Raw genomic sequence first — 20,224 nt, 5'->3', positions numbered from 1 at the left:
GGCCAGAGGAGCTCCCAGCCTTCCCAAACGTGCCCTCTCTGCTGACATTTGGATTCTCTCCACGCTGTGCTGTGGGCAGGCGAGGAGGGATTGCATGCTGAGGGTTATTTGGGTGATCTCTGGAGCGCAGGGTTGTATCCACAATATCCATGGTTTCTCTGGGAATTTTCCCTCCTGGCCACGGAATCACGTTTGTGATGGGAACTATTCAAAGCCCTACGGACAGGCTCTGTCCTGAACATCCTGCTGCCAGCCCAGGAGAGCCATTAAACCATTAACTCTGCAAAAACTTGGCTGCCTTGAGGTGCTCAGTGACAGCACCAGTCCGACCACTCGTGGCCGAAGCATTTGGGCTTGGTGTGATTGCAGCAGCCAGATTGTCTCAAAGCCACAAGGTGTTCATTGGCTTTCATGTTCGATACCAGTTAATAAAAATTTCCTTAAAAAGACACATCAGACGCTCTTCAATAGTTGTCAGAGGGTTCTGATAAACACAGGGCTTTGCCATCTGCTCTTACCTGTTAGTCTTCCAATAGCTGTTGAATCCATCAGCTGTTTGCACTCAGATTTGAGAGATGGAGCTCACCAGAGCAGTGACTCTATATAAATGGTCTGAAAATAGGGAACTGAGGCTCTTCATGGGGTACTGGAGGACCCCATGGAAAACTGAAGGCTTCAAACAGTAGGAATTCAGCTTCCTTTGTGCTGCTGTTCCCAGAACTCATGGGGGCACGTTGACACCACAGATACTTTCCTCAAAATACCGTGCTGAGCATTGCAGGGCCGCTAACAAGCACTTGACTAAATTAATAATCATCCCAGCTCTTTCTCCAGCTTAGAGGACACCATTGGGTTTGGGAGAGCAGCTGGGAAGTGCATTTGGACCAGGCTTTAAGTCGGACAGGTTTTGGGTTTCAGAGGCATTTTAAAAGTGCTCCCCCAGCTCACACAAGGAGTCATGCTTTGCTGCCTTGGCCTGGAAGGCAGCATGGAAAACTAAAAAAAAAAAATAAAAAAATAAAAAAAAAAATCTATTAGTGAGTTTCAATTTACTGAGGATAAATCCTTCCCCGAGGATTGCTCTTGTTCTCTGGAATTACAGGGTTTGGCATGATAACGTTTTTCTCCTTAATTTGTCCCTTTTGCACTTCCTTGGTGCGAGCAGGGGAAGCAGCAGCAGAACTCCAGCGGGAGAGAGAGAGGTCGAGGGTTTCTTTTGGACCAGGAGATGTGTGCAGGGTGCAGAAGGAGCAGTGAGGCAGCAGAGCTGTGGGAGAGGGAGGAGAGGAGAGACCCAAATGGGTGGAAATGGGATTTGGACAGCAGGGAGAAGCCGGCGAGAGAGCGGGGCAAAGAAAACGCTCTCAGCAGCTGCATTTTGTGCGGCCACTCCTGTATCCTGCAGCTGTTCATTAGAAATTCTGTTTATGCCATCGGGAGTTTTGGAGTCTCTGAAGCTGACACAGTTTTAATAGACAAAGACATTTTGAGTGCAGCACATCTGCTCTGGGATGCTGAGGAAGAGGCTCCATGCAGTAGTGCCATTGGTTGAAGCATTTCATCGTGCCTTTTTTTTTTTTTTTTTAATTTTAAGGCCTCTCTTTTATCCTAAAAAGTAATTTTTGAGGTCAAGAGAAGTGCTGTGTTTGCTCATTACATTGGCAGCCCTTAAACTGAGAGTCCTGCTGTCTTCTTCCTAATATCCCCGAGTTCCCAGCCCTGCCTGGGCGCAGGCAGAATCACCTCTGACTTGGAAGGATCCTAAAGCATTTCCCAGAAGTGGCCATCACAGAGGTGTGAGGCACAAGTACAGGCCTGGGGCAGGAGGGTGCTGCTCCAGAGCAGAGACCTCCTTCGGTCAGTGCTGCCTTACTGAAGATTTGGTGAGCAGGTCTTAAATTGATCAATTTATTTCTCGGCAGGCTCAGTCTAACCCTCAGCTTAACTTTTATAACCCGTGGCTTTCCAAAACCCATCTCATCTCGCTCGGTGATTGAATCCGCCTCGTGCAGCTGTAAAGTTAATTCCTTCCTTCACCTCCAGCTCTGGTCAAGTTCCTTGGATCCCACCTTGCCTGACCTCTCTCTTAGCCCTCCAATAAACAGAACAGTGTCACTTTGCCCTCCCTAACTGCTGTCATTGCTACGTCTGCCCCGCAGTGTCTTCTGGATATTTTGGCAGGAGCATTCTCCACGCTGGATGCACGTGCTGAGTGGAGTTTGCCCGTCTCCCATCCTGCTTTTTCCAAGGACTGGCTGTGTCCATTTTTTCCAGCCAGAAACAGCTTGAGGAGAGCTTTGTTGGTTGTGTTTCTTTCTGATCTCGTGGAAGGGAAGCTCTGGGCACCAGTGACGAGACAGAGCACGGCGGGTGTCCAATGATCCGTGATCCAGCATCCCAAATCCAAGCGGCGGCGGCACTTTGTAGGAATTTTTATTACCACGGGATTGTGCTGCTGCTTATCTCCTATCATCCACTCTGCTGCTGGTTAATGGCTTCCTTAGGCACACACACAAACGTCCTCATGTGCCGTGTTCGGTCCTCTCGATGTGTTTGGAAGTGTTTGGCCGCGTCCACACCTGCGAGTCCTGGGGAGTGGAGTGTCCTGCAGGGACCTTTGTTGGGTTTTATGGAATCCCAGAATGGTTTGGCAGGGAAGGACCTTAAAGCCCATCTCATCCCACTCCCTGCCATGGACTTCCACCATCCCAGGCTGCTCCAAGCCCTGGTTCAGCTTTGCTCAGGAGGGAGAAATGGAGATATGCAGAGCTGGAGCCCCTCTGCTCTGGAGCCAGGCTGGGAGAGCTGGGAGTGCTCACCTGGAGAAGAGAAGGATCCAGGGAGAGCTCAGAGCCCCTTCCAGACCCTAAAGGGGCTCCAGGAGAGCTGGAGAGGGACTTGGGACAAGGGATGGAGGGACAGCACGCAGGGAATGGCTTCCCAGTGCCAGAGGGCAGCGATAGATGGGATACTGGGAAGGAATTGTTGCCTTTGAGGGTGGTGAAGCCCTGACCCAGGTGCCCAGAGAAGCTGTGGCTGCCTCTGGATCCCTGGAAGTGTCCAAGGCCAGGTTGGATGGGCTTGGATCAACCTGGGACAGTGGAAGGTGTCCCTGCCCATGGCCGGAAGTGGAATGGGATGATCTTTCAGGTCCCTTCCAGCTCAAACCATTCTGGGACTTGAATTTCCAGCTGGCTTCGCAATAAACTCTGTGGGATAAAAACCCACCGGCTGTATAAATATGAGTGACCCAACACATCAGGAATTTAATTCTTTTGGTGTGATTGATCAGGCTGTCTGGAACGGAACAGCTCCCACTTAGGTGCTGATGAAGCATCTCCAAAAACTGCAGGAGGCCCTCAGCTTGAGGCTGTGGGTAGATGTGCATCCAAGAGAGGAGGGAGGAGCTGGAGCTGGACACAGCAGGAGGAATAACATGGGAGCAGGTGAGGGAGGGAGGCACATTTGGAGTTGGTTGATTTGGCCGCGTGGCACTGATGAATGTCACTGGGCCTTGCTCAGCTGCAGCAGCCAGGGCTCCCAGGTTTCTCTTGAGCTTCCTGGTGTCCATGCGTTGTGAGGACTCAGGGCTGAGCTGCTTCCTTGCCCCCTGAGGTGCACAAGGAGCCATCTGCGTGATTTCATGTCTGTTAGAGGCCTCTCACTGGAGGTGCTCAGTCTCCAGAACTGGTTTATTCCCTGTGAGCAGGAAAGAGGCAAACTTTCCATAACCCCCACTCGGATGGATTATTTTCCATAGAGACCCACCCTGCTGAGTGAGGTGCTGTTAAACACTCCCCGTGTTTCTGTGCTTTTCAAGCAGTATTTCCTTCTCCTTGTACCTTACCCAGGACAATGAAACTTTTAATTTTGTGCTTAATTACGACCTGAAGCCTCTGTCAGAGAGCAGGAGCCTGAACTTGCCACGTGGTTATTTCCTGCTGTGGAAGCAGCAGCGAGAGGTTTTTAGGGAGGTGAGAGAGGCTTGTGGTTTTGCCTTGGGGAAAACAACGTGCCTGAGCTACCTGGAAACCACAAAGAATACCAAGGATTTGAGCTTGTCTCATGCAGTCAGTGTTGGGGAAACCAGCCTGGAGTTGACCTCCTCCTGCTTCTCTCATGTGACGGGGAGCGCCCGTCTCTTGGCTGTGGTTTAGCCTCAAGAGAGTTCTTGTTCATTAATTACTTCAAGGTAAAAAGCAGAGAGAGGCTTTGCTTCCTCCCACACCTAATTCATCCCTTTTAGAAGCCAGTAAAAGCTTTGTGCCACCGCATCCGTGAGCATCCTTGGTTTGCTTCCCACATCCCGAAATACCTTCAGCACTTTGTAACCGGGAATGTGGTGAGCACTACGACATCGGCCACCGTGGTTGTAGGGATTTTCCAGCTTTCTTGGAAAACTCTGCCCTGCGGTCCCTTGCTCTGAGCTTTGGAGGGGAGAGGGGTGAACTTTGCATCCAGGATTTTCTGCCACTCCATCCCGCAGGACACAGAAGGATTTGCTCCGAGGCTGCGTGTTCCTTTGAGTGGAGAAGTGCTTGTGTACAGCCTGGAAGAATAAATAAAACACTGTGACTGGTTTATTACCAGAAAACAACACTAAATAATAAATTCCAAGAGCTAAAAGCTCTATATGTAAAGTAGATTTCACAATGCATTATGCAAAAAGGAGAAAGGCACTGGAGGAGGAAACCACGGGAAGAAGGCAAGCTGGGAAGATGGATGGTCTTGCAGACAGGGCGAGGAGATGTGGACTGAATCCCAAGGCTGGCACGGCTTCTCAAGTGACCTTGAGCAAGTTGTTTCTCCACACCTCCATTACCTGCTCTCTAAAAATTGGGACGTGGTTTTCCTGTCTCCGGGATTTCATCAGAATAAACGAGTGTTTGTGAAGCACTCGGCTGAGCTCGGCCGAGGAGCGGGGACAGCCCGTGAGCCTTTGGCAGAGGGCGGAGCTCAGGTACCTGTGAGCACCCGGCGGAGAGCTTTCTGTGTTTTCTCAGCACTGAGCATCTCCTGGAGCACAGCCTCGTCCCAGTGCCCAGAGGAGAACGCAAAGCTGAGAGCCAGACTCAGGTTTTCACTCGCCTGCCTTGAAGCGTTTGAAGTCACCTTTGCTTTGTGGAGAGAGAGAGATGGAGGCCTGGGGAGTCCCCTGGGCACTGGAGAGAGGCCATGCTGGAGCTGGGGGCAGGCCCAGAACATCTTAACTCCAGGTTTCTCCTCGCATTGCTGAATTGCTGCCACCTGGGAGCCTGGACACACAGCCGCAGGAACCTTGGGATGTCTCTGAACCTGGGCGTTGTCCAGCCAGTTTTGGGTATCTGTTGGCCTCTTGTATCCTCCTTCAAATCCTCTTTAAAGCTCTTGCCCTGAGCCATCCTAACTCCTGCAGGATGATCCTTTTCTCCCCTTGAAACAGCTGAGCCCTGCCTGTTGCCACCAGACCTGGTGTGGTGTAAACCAATCCATGACTCAAAGCCCCCCAGATTCTACCTGCTCAGAGCCAGGTATTGACCTGTTGTCTCTTCCTGCTTTTCCCCTCACCGTTCCCTGCAGCTGGGAGCGCAGAGGAGATCATCACCTGTGTGCCGTGGTGACGGGAGTGAGCACCCTTCTTCCCCAAGAACTTGGGGTGGAAAACTCAAAGTTCCTCAAACGCCACTTCTGAAACCACTGCCTTCCTCAGCACGTGTGGTTTCCTCCTTTCCAGAGCGAGCACGTGGAGGGGCCCTTGGAGCATTTTTCCAGGATGCCTTTATCCCACACACGCCCATGCGGGTGAGGAACGGGGCTGGCAGCGGGTTTGGCTTTGCATGGAGCTGCAAACGCGCGGAATGTTCCTTGGTTTGGATTAAACTCCCTAAAGCCAGGGATGCAGTTTATCCCTGGAATTTCCAGATTACAGGACCTTTTACCTCTGCATTGATCTCAGCCTGGGAGAATTGCTCTGTGCCTCTGAGCTCTGGAGATGGTACAAATCCCTCGGGATGATCCTTAAGGCTGCTGCCTGCAAAGCGTTTCGGAGTGAATCTTCCATCCGCTCCTTTGAAGGATCTGCTCCCAACCAACTGTACCTTAAAGCACACACCTGATAGATTTATTCTCCTTGTTCAACTGCTCCTGTTCCCAAAGTGATTGGGAGATTTGGGATGTAATCCTCCTTCCCTTTGAGAGCATTAGGAAACAGAAAGCTGTCATTGCTGAAGGGTTGTTTGGAGTTCGTTTTCTTCCACTGCAGCCTGTTCTGAAGAGGAGAATACACCGTATTTTTATTTTCTCTCTCTGATTTCATTCCTAGTGCTGATGAAAGAGAGACTTGGCAATAGCAGGTGTCTCTCCACGCCCAGATAAAGCACGGGAGCCACTTCCACACTCCCTGAGGTCCGTTTGCCAGGAGGGAGCTGGCGTGGCAGAGGCGGGCTTGTTCTCCATGGAGGGCAGCACAACAGAACTTTGTGGGTAATAACACTGTAGACCCCTCATTTCTTAAGGAAGGAGAGTAAGGATGAGGATGGATGCATGCAGAGAGAGTTTGGGACCTCTGGTTTAGCAGGTGCAGGAGGATCCCGCCGGATTTTCCTGCCCACAGTGCAGTCTGTGCCACCACAGTTGTGCCTTGCTCTGCTGAGCTCTGAAGGACCATAAGTTTTAATTTTCCAGGCTCCGTTGACAAATATGCTGAGGAAGGAGCAGTATTCCCCTGATTTTATAGGGAGATGGATAACAGAAATGTAAGCAGGGAGGAGTAGGTGTGCCCAGGTCTTTGGACATTTGCAGAATAATGACCCCACAAACACTCACAGATCAGACCAGCCAGGTTATTTCTAGAAACGCAAAATGAGGCAGAACCTCAGGTATTCCCATAACTTCACTGGCACAGGGAGTGCCTGCTGTGGAACTGAGGAAAGCTGGGAATGCAGCCCGAGCTTTGACAATGTGCTCTGAGCAGCTGAGTTTCGTGGGAGAAGGAACTGCGGTGTGCAAACCTGTCGTGCCTGAGAATTCACTCAGGTTGGCATTTGGGAAAAGGCTCTGGTGATTATTGATCTTCTGATCTCCTAAGAGCTCTTCCTGCCTCTTTCTCTGTGTGCGTAATTAGCTTCATCAGGCAGCAACCTTGTGCTATAACATCAACAGGAGTTTTCAGTGTGGAGCTTGGTAAGTTTAAAGAACTAAATAGTCCTTGGGAGTGAGAGGGATGAGTTGGCTGGAAAGCCCAGCAGCTATCCTGCTTCTCCTCCTCCCAGATTTCTTTTTAGGAATGATGGGAATCAGCAGCCTTTTCTTCCTCAGGGCTGAAAAATACAGCCCTGAAGTCTTCTCTTGATAAAACCACAGGCTGGGTTTTTACTTTGTCTTGTTTTTATAAGTCCTAATGGCAACGTGTGACAACCTCAGGCTCTATTGAGTTGATGAGGAATAAACTCTTAATAGTGAAGAAGAGTCCAGGAGTGTGTCTTAAGTGCTCGTTTTATCACCAGCACATATTTCATACTGACAGTCCATACTTTTAACTAATCCCAAGCCACGTGTGGTGCATTTTAAATCCCTCCTCAGCCTGCTCTGGTCTTTCCCATGTGTTTTCCAGGAGACCAACGGAGTCACGTTGGCAACCTCAGACTTCTGAGCGTACGGATATTTTAAATTCACAACCCACATTTCGGGGTGAGGAGGATGGATTTGGTCCTGTGTCAAGGAAGGGAAGGAACAGAGGAGCCCCTGGAAAGCGTTAGGTGGCAGAACCAGGTGTGGGGTGATGGATTTGGCTTTTCAAGGACCCCAGTTGACATTTAGGGAGTCTTACCCTGCTCACCCCCATGGCACCCCCAAACAAACAAAAAAAAAATAAACCAGCAAAGCTCGTTTTCCCCACGTGTGTCTTGCCTTGAAATTAAGCTGATTTTTAGATTCTGTGGCGTTCAAGTGAGTGTGTGCTTTGGCATTTCCCTCAGGAAGAGCATTATTAGGGCAGCTCATCTCCTGGCCAGCTGTTTGCAAAAAACTGGTGGCAACTGGAGGATCTTTGCAGCCCCCGTGGGACCAGGTTGGAAAAGCAGGGACTGGCACACACACACACAGAATGAGCTTCACTTCCTGCAGAGGGCCTGAAAGGCGGGGGGAAGGAAGAAAAAAATAAAAGAAAAGCTTTTTTAAAATGAATGCTGTTATTATTTTTGCCTTCAGTTGCGTGTTGGCGCCTGCTAAAATCCTGCTGCTGGGCAGAGCAGTCCCAGAGGCCGGAGCCTCCCATCTGCCCACAGCCGTGTGCTGCCAAGATCCAAGAAAGCTGATTTAGCCTTTCGCTGACTTTTCAGCCCCTTTATCCTCCTGGCTTTCCGAGATTTACGCCGCTGCTGCTTGCCAATGTCACGAATTTAAAATCTGCCTTAGTATTAAGTGTTCGTTCTGCTGTGCAACAACTGGGTTGTGGGTCCCACATTTGTGGGGGGGCATGGAAATCCCATTTAATCATGGGTTGTTAAGTTAGTGACAACAAATGGCTGTGTAACACTAGGTCTGGGGATTGTGCTTTATTACCCCACGTATTTCCCCTCTTCGTGATGAGTTTTCGTGGTTAAAATCAAATTTCCCCTTCATTTTCTCTGACGTGCGCTTGCGTGCAACACTGAAAATTCCTCCTGACTTCTCTCTGCTGCTTTAAGGTGAACTTTTTTTTTTGCTTTGGCCCATTTCCAGATCTCTTTTTCAGCTGAGATTTGCTTCCTCACCTTCTTTTCTGGGAATTCTTGATGAGTAGATGAGAAGGGCATTAAATAGATTTAGTGAAAAATGACCGTCGCCAGCGCGGATGACTTTTTTCTAATTAAAAATTGAAACGGAAATGAATGAGCTTCTCTTGAGGCCGTGCAGGAGCTGTTGCTAAGCCCAGCTCTGTATTCATCAGTGATGTGGGAAGTCCAGTGTACGAAAGAATATCCCAGAAACTTCGGTACCTTGGAGAATGCCAATAGAAGGGGAGATTTTCTAGTGACAGCGTATTGATGTGGCCTAGATTTAAATCTCTTGGCCTAGAGCTGAGTCAGAGCTGAAGTTAATAGAATCACAGAATGGTTTGGGTGGAAGGGGACCTTAAAACTCATCCAGTTCCATCTGCCATGGCCAGGGACACCTTCCGCTATTCCAGGCTGCTCCAAGCCCTGTCCAGCCTGGCCTGGGACACTTTCAGGGATCTGGGGGCAGCCACAGCTTCTCTGGGCATCCTGTGCCAGGCCCTCCCCACCCTCACAGGGAAAAATTTCTCCCAGCAGATCCTAAATTCAGCATCTTCGCTTTGATGTGCGGTGTAGACTTTTCCAGTGTTGACCAGAAAATCCCTCGTATGCAGCCAGCCAGTTAATCGTAACCAGCACAAGTGCGTCCCCTTTAAACTTTCTCATGCAATGAATCAAAATTTTCCAGCAGGAAATGAAAGCAAAACACTTCATCTAAAAATTCCTCATCAGCTCTGGTCACCAGAGCAGAACAATGGCGATTACTCTCAGTTATGCAGTCCAAATTCCCAGCGCGGCCGCGTCCCGGGATCACAGCGGGGCGGGCAGGGAGAGCAGGTGTATGTCAAGGCCTCTGCTTTGGATGTGAGAAGAAGGGGCCTTGCAGGTGGGAAAAACAGGAATCCAGGTCCAGGGCTGAGGAGATTGTGTGGTCAGGAGCAACCCCACGCAGCCCTAATGAAGAGCAGAGTGCCTGGAGAAAGCTGTGTCCCCACATCTCATGGATCCCGTCGCCTGCTCAGGTGACACCCCAGAGGTTGTTCTCTCGAGAGAGGACAATTGCTTTTAAATCTGACCATGTCTTAGGTCACCGATGGGTCGTTTCGGTTGTGTTGCCTGACTGTGCGATTGTCCTCTTGCAGGAATGGCAGAGCTTCGCCCTCCCGGCAGCGATGAGAGAGACTGACAGTGCTGCGAGTCCCTCCTGGCTCCTTCTGCACCACGGCTGCTGCCTCTGCATATTCATTGGATGGTAATGCAGGATGTCGGCAGCAGCGGTAGAGTTTGGCTCGGTCCCACTGCGTTTTCCTTCTGCCGGTTGCGACTCCGCATCGCCATGACAACGCTGTGACACTTCCAGCAGAGGTTGCCTGCGGACCAAGGGTGGGCTGGGGGTGGGCGAGAAGGTCAATGATCGACTCCAACGGGATCAGGAGTTGCGCCTGCAGCAAAACGACCGTGGAGGAGCCGCCGGCACGGCAAGAAGATGAAATTCCCCTTCCATTGGCTTCTCGTTGAGCGGGCACAATAACATTTCCCTCCGAGACGCTCGCTGTAAGAACTCTTTTGGTTATGGCTACTGATCCGACGTGATTGTGCGCGCGGCGGCTTTGGAACTCATGACTGGCTATACGATGTTGCGCAATGGGGGAGTGGGGAACGGAGGCCAGCCCTGGGTGTTGAGGTGGTCCAGCCGGATCCGGCTCACCTGGCTCAGCTTCACCCTCTTCGTCATCCTCGTTTTCTTCCCCCTCATTGCCCACTACTACCTGACCACCATCGACGACGCGGACGATGCCGGCAAGCGCATCTTCGGGCCCCGCACGGGCAACGAGCTGTGCGAGGTGAAGCACGTGCAGGACCTGTGCCGCATCCGCGAGTCGGTCAGCGAGGAGCTGCTCCAGCTCGAGGCCAAGCGGCAGGAGCTCAACAGCGAGATCGCCAAGCTCAACCTGAAGATCGAGGCCTGCAAGAAGAGCATTGAAAATGCCAAGCAGGACCTGCTGCAGCTGAAGAACGTCATCAGTCAGACCGAGCATTCCTACAAGGAGCTGATGGCTCAGAACCAGCCCAAGCTCTCCTTGCCCATCCGGCTGCTGCCAGACAAGGACGATGCGACCTTCCCCCTGCCAAAATCCAACAGGAACTGCAGGCTGCACAACTGCTTTGACTACTCACGCTGCCCGCTGACGTCTGGCTTTCCAGTCTACGTCTACAACAGTGACGATTACCCTTTTGGTGGCTCCTTAGACCCTTTAATTAAACAGGCCTTTGAGGCGACTGTCAGAACTAATGTTTATGTTACTGAAAATGCAAATATTGCTTGTGTGTATATAATTTTAGTGGGGGAAATGCAAGAGCCCGTAATGCCAAAACCTACTGAACTAGAGCAACAGTTGCACTCTTTGCCATATTGGAGGACTGATGGACACAACCATCTCATCATCAATCTGTCGAGGAAGTCGGAAACTCAGAACTTCATTTACAACATCAGCACGGGGCGCGCCATGATCGCCCAGTCCACCTTTTACGACGCCCAGTATCGACCGGGGTTTGACATCGTGGTGTCACCTCTGGTCCACGCCATGTCCGAGCCCAACTTCCTAGAAATCCCACCCCAGGTGCCGGTCAAGCGTAAGTACCTGTTCAGTTTCCAGGGGGAGAAGATCGAGTCTCTCCGCTCCAGCTTGCAGGAGGTTCGCTCTTTCGAGGAGGAGATCGAAGGCAACGCCCCGGCCGACTACGACGACCGGATCATCACCACCTTGAAGGCTGTTCAGGACAGCAAGCTGGACTTTGTTCTGGTGGAGTTCACGTGTAAGAACCAGCCTAAGGCGAGTCTGCCCACTGAGTGGGCTCTGTGTGGAGAAAGGGACGACAGACTAGAGCTACTGAAGCTTTCTACTTTTGCACTGATCATCACCCCCGGGGACACCCGTTTAGTGATCTCCGCCGGGTGTACCATGAGACTGTTTGAGGCTCTGGAAGTCGGGGCCATCCCGGTGGTTCTCGGAGAGCAGGTCCAGCTACCCTACAACGATGTGATCCGGTGGAACGAGGCAGCCTTAATCATACCAAAGCCACGTATCACAGAAGTGCACTTTCTTCTGAGAAGCATTTCTGACAACGATCTCCTTGCCATGAGGAGGCAGGGCCGCTTCTTGTGGGAGACCTACTTCTCCACCTCCGACAACGTCTTCAGCACAGTCTTAGCTGTCATAAGGACTCGAATCCAAATCCCGGCTGCTCCTATCCGAGAAGAACCCGCCGTGGAGATCCCCCACCGCTCTGGCAAAGCTGCTGGCACAGACCCCAATATGGCAGACAATGGTGACCTGGACCTGGGGCCTGTGGAGACAGAACCACCCTACGCCTCTCCCAAATATCTCCGCAATTTCACCCTCACCGCAATGGATATCTACAGGAATTGGAATTCTGCCCCGGGGCCTTTCCACCTCTTCCCCTACACCCCCTTTGACCCCGTTTTACCATCAGAAGCAAAGTTTTTGGGGTCTGGGACTGGATTTCGACCAATTGGTGGAGGAGCAGGTGGCTCTGGGAAGGAGTTCCAGGCTGCTTTGGGTGGCAACGTCCCGCGCGAGCAGTTCACGGTGGTGATGTTGACTTACGAGCGGGAGGAAGTGTTGATGAACTCCCTGGAAAGGCTCAATGGTCTCCCCTACTTAAATAAAGTTGTGGTGGTGTGGAACTCTCCCAAGCTTCCCTCCGAGGATCTCTTGTGGCCGGACATCGGCGTCCCAATCATGGTAAGACAGATGTGGCTGCAGTGGGCTCCTTCGTGGTGGGGTTTGCGTGCTGGAGTCGGCTGAAGCTCAGCTTCAGTCCTGGGGGGTGGTTGAAGGTGTCTGTGCCTCGTTTGGATGCTTTTATCAGTGGAGGATAAAACAAGAGGTGCCAGGTATTTAGCACTCATAGAATGCAAATTGCTTTTGAGGAGCCTAATGTGAATTTTGGTGCTTGAAGCTAAAGATCGTTGCGTTGCTCGTTGGAAGTCTTTGCTGAGGCTCTTTAAGTGCCTCCCTGTGAGGACAGTTGACACCTTATAAATACCTAAGTAGTAACTGTTTCTGCACTTCGCCGGATGAATTTTTTATTAAAACAAAAGAGGGACCCACTGAATTAGCGTCGACTGCAAAGACCTCAAAACTCATCTCTCACTTTATATTACAAGCCAAGGCTGACGTGACCGTGAGAGCTTCCATGCTCCCAAGGTTGTAGCTGACTTTTGCATATATTTGGGTTGATTATTTTTTTTCCCCCCCAGCCAAACTGAAGAAAGTGACACCTTCAAAAGCCAACATTCATTTTCAGACCCATGAAAATGTACTCACTTGGACACTGACTTGTAAGGAGTGAATTCTCCCCCGGTTTTTTGTTTATTTTAGGACGTCCTTGTCATCCCAGCATAACTTTCCTCACTGGCCGTCGTTAACGATCAAAATTAAATATAAATCTCCCCTCATAAAGAGAGCAGGGGCGCAGAGCCTGCTAACAAGAACTAACACTGAGTGCTCTGAATCTGTTTGTGTTTAGAGGACAAATGGAAGGATAATGCCTTACAAATTAGGGGAAGGGAAAAATAAAAGAGGGAGATGGTGCTTAAATACACAAAACTGCGTGTGGTTTATGTGACAGGACGCTGCTGAGCTTAATAGCAATGCGAGCTTTATGCTGCACGCAAAGAGATTCATTGATTTAATATTTCGTTTTATTGTTATTGTGATGAATAAATCCTTCTGCTCACATTTAAAAACCCTTACGGTCCGGGAACAATGAGGAGAGAAAATTGCTTGGATAATTGCGAAATAATCTTTCACATTAGTCCTTTTTTGAACCTGCGAATTCTACAAAAATCTTTGCATTGTGTGTGCCGAAAAAACCGCGTCCTCCTTCGGAGCGGGGGCCTGTTCTCCTTGGAGCTGCTAATGGGTGTTATTTGTGAGAGAAAAAATGCATTTCTGTTGATGGAAGATAATGGCTTTTTGTACCTGGCTCTCATCTGCACATCTCTTGTGTTGGAGCCCTGCTGGTTTTTTGGGGACTTGACACACACGCGAGTTGCTTTGTGTCACCTTCGGGCCACGCGCTGTGTGGGGATGTTGTGGGGGGAACGTTGGGAACCGTGTGGTTCCAGAGGAGGGAATTGTCGTGTGCCTGCTTTGGGATGGTGGATGGTGACCCCGTGGCGTGGCTGGATCACAGAGAGCTTCTGCCGGGTCCTTTCTGAAGGGGCGTCTTGGCCTGAGAATAGCTCTGCTTCCTTCCTGTTTTCCTACATCCCAGCTGTTAAAAGAGCCCAAATCTGGGATTTCTCCCAGGAGGGTTAACCCCGAGCAGCCTCCAGGCATCCCTGACGTGCCTGTTGCCAAGCCCATCTCCAGACCGGGTGTTTAATCCTGTTGGGAGTTTGTACCATTCATCTACAAGGATGGTTTGGTGTGGCAGTGATGGAGAACTTCCCTGGGCTTCATCAGGCGGTGAGAAATCCCGAGGTCTGCTCTGGAAAAGGGTGACAAGGGCCCTGGGAGCAGAGGTGAGGCTCTGCTTGAGCCTTGCCGCCTGAGATGTGGGATGTGCTGGCCAGGGGAAGAGGCAGGCAGGGATGTGGGATTGGCAGGAGACACAAGCCAGTGTGTGCCAGTGTCAAAAAGAAAGTGAGGAGCTGTGATTCTGATTCCCTTATGAGGAAAAAAAAAAAAAGAGCTCTTTTGATGGGGAATATCCAATTCTCTCAGATCTGGCAGTGCTGCTGGATCTCTGTGTAACAAACACGCTCCCAGTGACTTTGGGATGCAAGGAGTTGCTCCGTGCTCTGGTCCCAAAGCACAGAGCTTTGTGGGGAAACTCGAGGGCAGAAGAGAAGGGGATGAGGGTGGATTTGGGTTGTGATTGAAGTGGGTCCAGGCACCCGAGGAGCAGCACAGCAGCAGCACGCGTGTGCCAGCATGATCCAGGATCAAAGCACCTGAAGGCAGAAGGTTATTGAAGAGAATCCAGCGTCAGAAGGATGTGGACCTGTTGCAGTGAGTCCAGAGGAGGCCACAGAGCTGCTCCGAGGGCTGGAGCCAGGCTGGGAGAGCTGGGGGCATTCACCTGGAGAAGACTTCAGGGAGACCTCAGAGCCCCTTCCAGAGCCCAGAGCGGCTCCAGGAGAGCTGGAGAGGGACTTGGGACAAGGGATGGAGGGACAGGACACAGGGAATGGCTTCCCAGTGCCAGAGAGCAGGGATAGCTGGGATATTGGGAAGAAATTATCGCTGTGAGGGTGGTGAGGCCCTGGAATAGAAATCCCAGAGAAGCTGTGGCCGCCCCTGGATCCCTGGAAGTGTCCAAGGGCAGGTTGGACAGGGCTCGGATCAACCTGGGATAGTGGGAGATGTCCCTGCCCGTGGCAGGGGTTGGCATGGGATGATCTTTCAGGTCCCTTGCAACCCAAACCATTTGATCATTTAATGTGAATTACAAGCGAATGAGGCAAAGCAACGTGTGTAGAGCCTTTGGAAGCAAAATAGAGTCCTAAACCCCACCAGGGCCTGCTGGTGGCAAGAGATGTGTGGCTCTGTGCTAGCAGAATTCCCCAGAGGAGAGATGGACTTCTCCTTTCTCCGTGTGCTGACCTTAGTTATTGATGAGTTCCTTGAAACGCCGTTTGCAAACTGCGCTGCTTGGCTGCGATTTGGGGGTTGTCCTCCCAAGCAGATTTCTTTTCCCTGGTGGGCTGGGAATTAATCAGGAGCCAAGCTCAAAGCCGCGTTGGAACTTTGAATCTTTCATGGATAACGAGATAAACAGAGCTACAGAATATATTTGATTAAAAAAACCCCAAAAAAAACCCCCAACCCTTTGACTTAAATATAGATGGCATAATTTACTGAAGCATCAGTAAGATTCGTAAGCGGCACAGGAGTCTGATCAAATATTCTGTCCCCATCACCCAGCCTGAAGTGAGTAGGTGGAAATCCAACGTAATGTGAAGTTGTTTGTAGTCACTCAGGGCTGCCCCTGCAATAGATGGAGGCACTTTACCCTCGCATTTAAAGCTGTAGAAACTCTTCCCATCTCACGTTAGTCAGTCTTGCAGCAAAACCCAAAGGCTGTGAACGAGAAACCTCGTTTGTGCAAGCTCAAAACCTCACTTTCCCCCCAAGTGTTTGTATCTTTAGCAGTGCCTGAGGAGAACTCCCCAGGATAGGAGTGTGTGACTGTTCCGGCTCCAGCAGCCACATCACAGCCACTGCCGAACTTCTTTATTGCCCAGAGAGACTGTGGCTGCCCCATCCCTGGAAACGTTCCAGGTCAGGCTGGACAGGGCTTGGAGCAGCCTGGGATAGTGGAAGGTGTCCCTGCCCATGGCAGGGGCTGGAACCGGGTGAGCTTTAAGGTCCTTTCCCACCCAAACCCTTCTGGGATTCTGTGATTTTGGGCTAAACCTTACTCAGCCCAAAGCATTATTTTCACCACCTCTGCTCACATTCTAGGAAGTGACAGCCGGAACGTGCAGCTCCTCTCCCTCTGCTGCGTTTGTGAGGGCCCTCAGTGGCTGGAAAAGCCCTGCAGCAATTTGGTTTCTCCTCCTGCTCGGGGCTGAGGTGGGCTGGGAATGCTGGAGGTGTCTCTGAGCACTTAGGCTGGGTTCAGTGCCAGCTCCTGTGGCTGCCAGCAGTGACTAATCCCTTCCTCCAGCTTTGTTCCAGGATAAGTCGCTGCCTTTGATCCCTGCGGCCACTTCCAGTGGCGTAACGTCCTTTGCTGCTGGCCTGGTGGCTGGCTGAGAGGGCTCATTCCATTGAGCTGCTTGTTTAAAAAGGAATCATCTGTGGAAAATGGCAAATCCGGAAGCGCTGCCGGGTCTGCAGGCCTGGTTTGGCTGCACACGGGTCCCTTGACATGGCATTGATTCATCAGGAGCTGGCTGGGCAGGGAATGCTGTCCTGACTTCCCCTTCTCTTTGGGCTGTGTAGACGTGCTGTGCTGAGCTGCCTCTGAAGCTCAGATGCCTGAGGTCTGCACGTCCTTTCCAGCAGAAGGACTCAAAGGGGTTTCTGTGTCTCCATTTTAAGGAGCAGAGCGGCATCTGTACGTGATGCTTCTGGCTGAGAGGAGGAGGAGGAGGACAGAACCTGGTCAGGCTGGTGGCCTTGGTGGCAGAGTGAGCTTCTCTGCTTGTCCTTCAGCAAGCAGCCGGATCCTCAAGCTTGGTTTTCTGATGAGAGCAGCTCCAGCCTTCCAAACTGACCGGCAGCTCGAGATAAGCTGCAGTGGTGTGTGTGTGATCCAGAGTGAGATCATCACGCTGCCCGTGCTGGTCAGCACCACCATTTCAGCTGCTCCTTTTCCTTCCTGGGAGCTTTGCCTAAACACCAGCTCAGGGTCTGGTTCAGCCTGGTAATTCAGCATTTGCCGAACTCTTGCTTGGTGATGTGACTTGTGCTTTTCGGGCCAACTCACCTGCAGAAACTCTTTGGTGAGTCCCGGCTTTATCCTGCTTCTCCCTGCCTTACTTTGACTCACAGCCCTTGTGTTTCAAATGAGGAAAAACCCAGCTTTGCCTTGAGGTCCTGGGTTGCATGTGGGAGTGGGGAGCTCCAGGTTTACTTCCAGAAGGAACAATTCACACGAATTCGGCTGAGAAAATCCCCGTTTCTTAGCACTGAGTCTCTTCCCACAGAAGATCTGCCCCATCCCTGGGTCGAGCAGTCCGTATTCAGTTCTCCGGCGTTACCAGCAATGCATCCCAGGTTTGTGAGCTCAGTTTCTCCACGAGAGCAGCTGGAGGAAGCCGGGAGATGTTCCCCAGGAGTGCCTGGGTGCTGCTCTCGGGTTTGCAGCACCACCTGCTGCCCGCCGAGCCGGCGCTGCCGGGGGGAGGCAGCCGAGTTCTGAAATCCCCGGGAGTTTTGCCATCTCCATATGTGTTTCCTCTGTTGTGTAGCAGCAGAGGAAGGAACAAATTTGCTGCTTAGTTTACCTGCGAATCCTAAAATCCAGATGCTTGTCACTGCGGGGCCCGAGCAGAGGGGCAGCGATGCGTGAACGCGGGCTGATAATGGAACAAGCAGCGCCGACTCCTCGGAATTTGCACTCGGAATATTAACTCCAACACGCTCGTATTCCTCGCTGCCGCTGCCTAGGGCCAGCCCTGCATTCTCCCCTGTGCCATGTGCTGGTTTGTGGTGGCTGTTCCACAGACAAAACCTTCCTGTAGCCCCAGCTCTCCGAGTCCCCTCGGCTCTGGATGCGGCTGATGGGGTCGGTGACCAGAAGGAAGCGTGTTTGGGGCATTGGAAAGGAAAACCAAGGGAGGGAAGCATCCTTGCTTGCTGCTGGGGACATAATTGGGTGGGTTTTGTCACGTGTGAAAGCCTGGAGGTGTCCCCGGGGCCGGTCCCCTGTGCTGAAGCCATTAAACATCACCACGAGAGCTGCCTGTGCATCTCAAACGCTCCCTGTTTGGAGCAGGCTCTGTCACAGCTGCTGGGGGACAAAAGCAGCACCACAGGACTTGGCACCAGGGGCAGGGCAGCAGCGAAACCCACACTGATTTTCCAGGGCCGCATTCCTGCTACTTTTAGGGTTTGTATTGTGACCTGTTTAAATACCAGATGTCCCCAAATTATTCCATGCACTGGAACGAGAGTGGGGGGAAAATGGAGTGTGGGGATGCATTTTGTCTCTTTTCCCCTTTTGTTTTCATCTACTTTTCATCCTCTGTGACTTAGTTATGCTGGAACTGAGCGTTGAAATCCACTTCACTGCAAGCTACTCCCTTCTTCCCATAAAGTCCCAGAGCCTGGATATCTGCATTTCCTTTCTTCCCAGCCTTTTATCTGTCCTGGTGGAGCAGTTGTGCTGTGCAAAGCCATTTGATTGTGCATTCTGCACAAGGCTGCCTTATTTGTGGAGACAGCCTTGTCCCCCAGAGTGGCCGTAACTTGATGCTGTGCCACAAGACACGGATGGATCCCCTGGCACAGGTGGGAAGGAGCGAGCAGGACTCACTGAAGTCAGGAATTTGGGTATTAAATAGATGGGGGGGAAAAAAAGAAAAATCTGTTTGCTGGAACAGGAGGGACCTCGTGGGGCATTGGGACATCAAAGAGGCAGCTCTCAGGGACATGAGGAGGTTACAAAGAGGAAGGTACCTCTTGGAGCTGAGGTTAGAGAAGGAGATGAGAAGCAGGAGAGAGGTTTTAATCACTGCCTGTTGCTGCGTGTAGCTCCCAGGTGCCTCCCCAGGCTCTGTGGATCGATCAGCAAAGACCTTGCAGCTCTCAAGGAGAAGGTGATGATTTACTCCCAAGTTTTGGGGTGGGCTGGCAGCAGCAGCCACCCCCTGAACAGTCTCCTGCCCCTTTTCCCCACAGTCCCTTCCCCTTTCCTCACCTGTGTCTGGTGAGGAGGCAGATGCTGCTCTCTTATCAAACTCGTGGATGCCTTTTTTTTCCCATTTTCATAAAATCCAGCTGTGGTTGGTGATAAAGCCTGGTGGGTCTCCCTGCCCTCTCCAAAAAGCAGCACCTGGATTTTCCTGGGCTTTTGGAAAAGCCTTTGACAACAGGTGATGGAGTAGCTGGATTCAGAACCAAGGGCTGCAGTCTGTTTTCCCCTTGTCCTGTCTCCGGAATCCCTGGAATCAGTTGTTTCGCTGCAAGCACCCAGAAAGGATGGAGCTTTCTCTCCTGATGACAGTGGGCGGGGGGGAGCGGGGAATGTAATTTTAGATCCTGTGAGAAAATCAGGGGAAAAATCGGTAGTTTTCAGACACTTCCATTTATTTAAAGCCTTTAGTTAATGAATGAAAATCTGTGTTAGTCCTGTTACGAAAAGTGAGGATCTTTTTCCTTCTCCTGACATTGGCCAAAGCACCATCAGCAAGGAGCTAAGGGCACTAGAGGGAAACTGAGGCACTGAGAAAGCCACACCTGGTCACTGAAACATCCACTCCTATGTTTCCTTCTAAGTTCACAGAAATGCTGTTTTCACCCGTTCCCAGGTTTTCTAACAGCAGAGAGATGGGAAATCTGGTGACGCTTCTGTCTTCCCAAATAACAAATTCAGGTCCAAATAGTGCAGCAAAGCCTTCAGCTTCCTGAATGGTCACTTGAACTGAACTCTGAGGGGTTTGAGCTTCGTGGAGGGAAGAGAAATGGGTTTTGTTCTCGACTTTGAAAGCGTTTGGGGCAGGGAAGTTCCATTTCCAGCCTGGTCGTGGCTTTGATCTCTGAGCTGCCCAGAGCCCGGCTTGTGGGAGCCTGGCTCATCTCTGGGACAGGGGACAGAGGGCTGTGACAGGAGGGAGCTGAGGGGGAGTAAGAAAAGCTTCAGAACAGCCATAAACCGGATAATTCTTTCCAGCAGGGCTCATCCTCCTCTTGCTCTGAATGCAGGTGACAACGCAAATTGGTTTCAAGGCACTGATATTAATTAGGCTGATTTTATCGGGAATTTAGGAAAGGAATTGTTTTGAA

The 20,224-nt window shown here is 51.2% G+C and overlaps 1 protein-coding gene across 5 annotated transcripts in view; it reads left to right on the top strand.

Moving 5' to 3' along the window:
• Positions 1-20,224, top strand: part of EXTL3 (exostosin like glycosyltransferase 3) — a 113,259-nt gene that overhangs the window by 74,910 nt on the left and 18,125 nt on the right. For all 5 annotated transcript variants that reach the window (XM_066180138.1, XM_066180136.1, XM_066180140.1 and 2 more), the window contains one exon: positions 9,878-12,502. In XM_066180138.1, the coding sequence (XP_066036235.1) occupies positions 10,355-12,502 (2,148 nt within the window). In that variant the 5' untranslated portion in view covers positions 9,878-10,354. The remainder of the gene's footprint in view (positions 1-9,877; positions 12,503-20,224) is intronic.

The sequence above is a fragment of the Chamaea fasciata genome, unplaced genomic scaffold (genome assembly GCF_029207755.1).
Source record: "Chamaea fasciata isolate MVZ Bird 193981 ecotype frontalis unplaced genomic scaffold, bChaFas1.0.hap1 SCAF_3, whole genome shotgun sequence".
In the NCBI taxonomy this organism is placed as follows: domain Eukaryota; kingdom Metazoa; phylum Chordata; class Aves; order Passeriformes; family Sylviidae; genus Chamaea; species Chamaea fasciata.
This window is presented reverse-complemented; position numbering and strand designations above follow the sequence as displayed.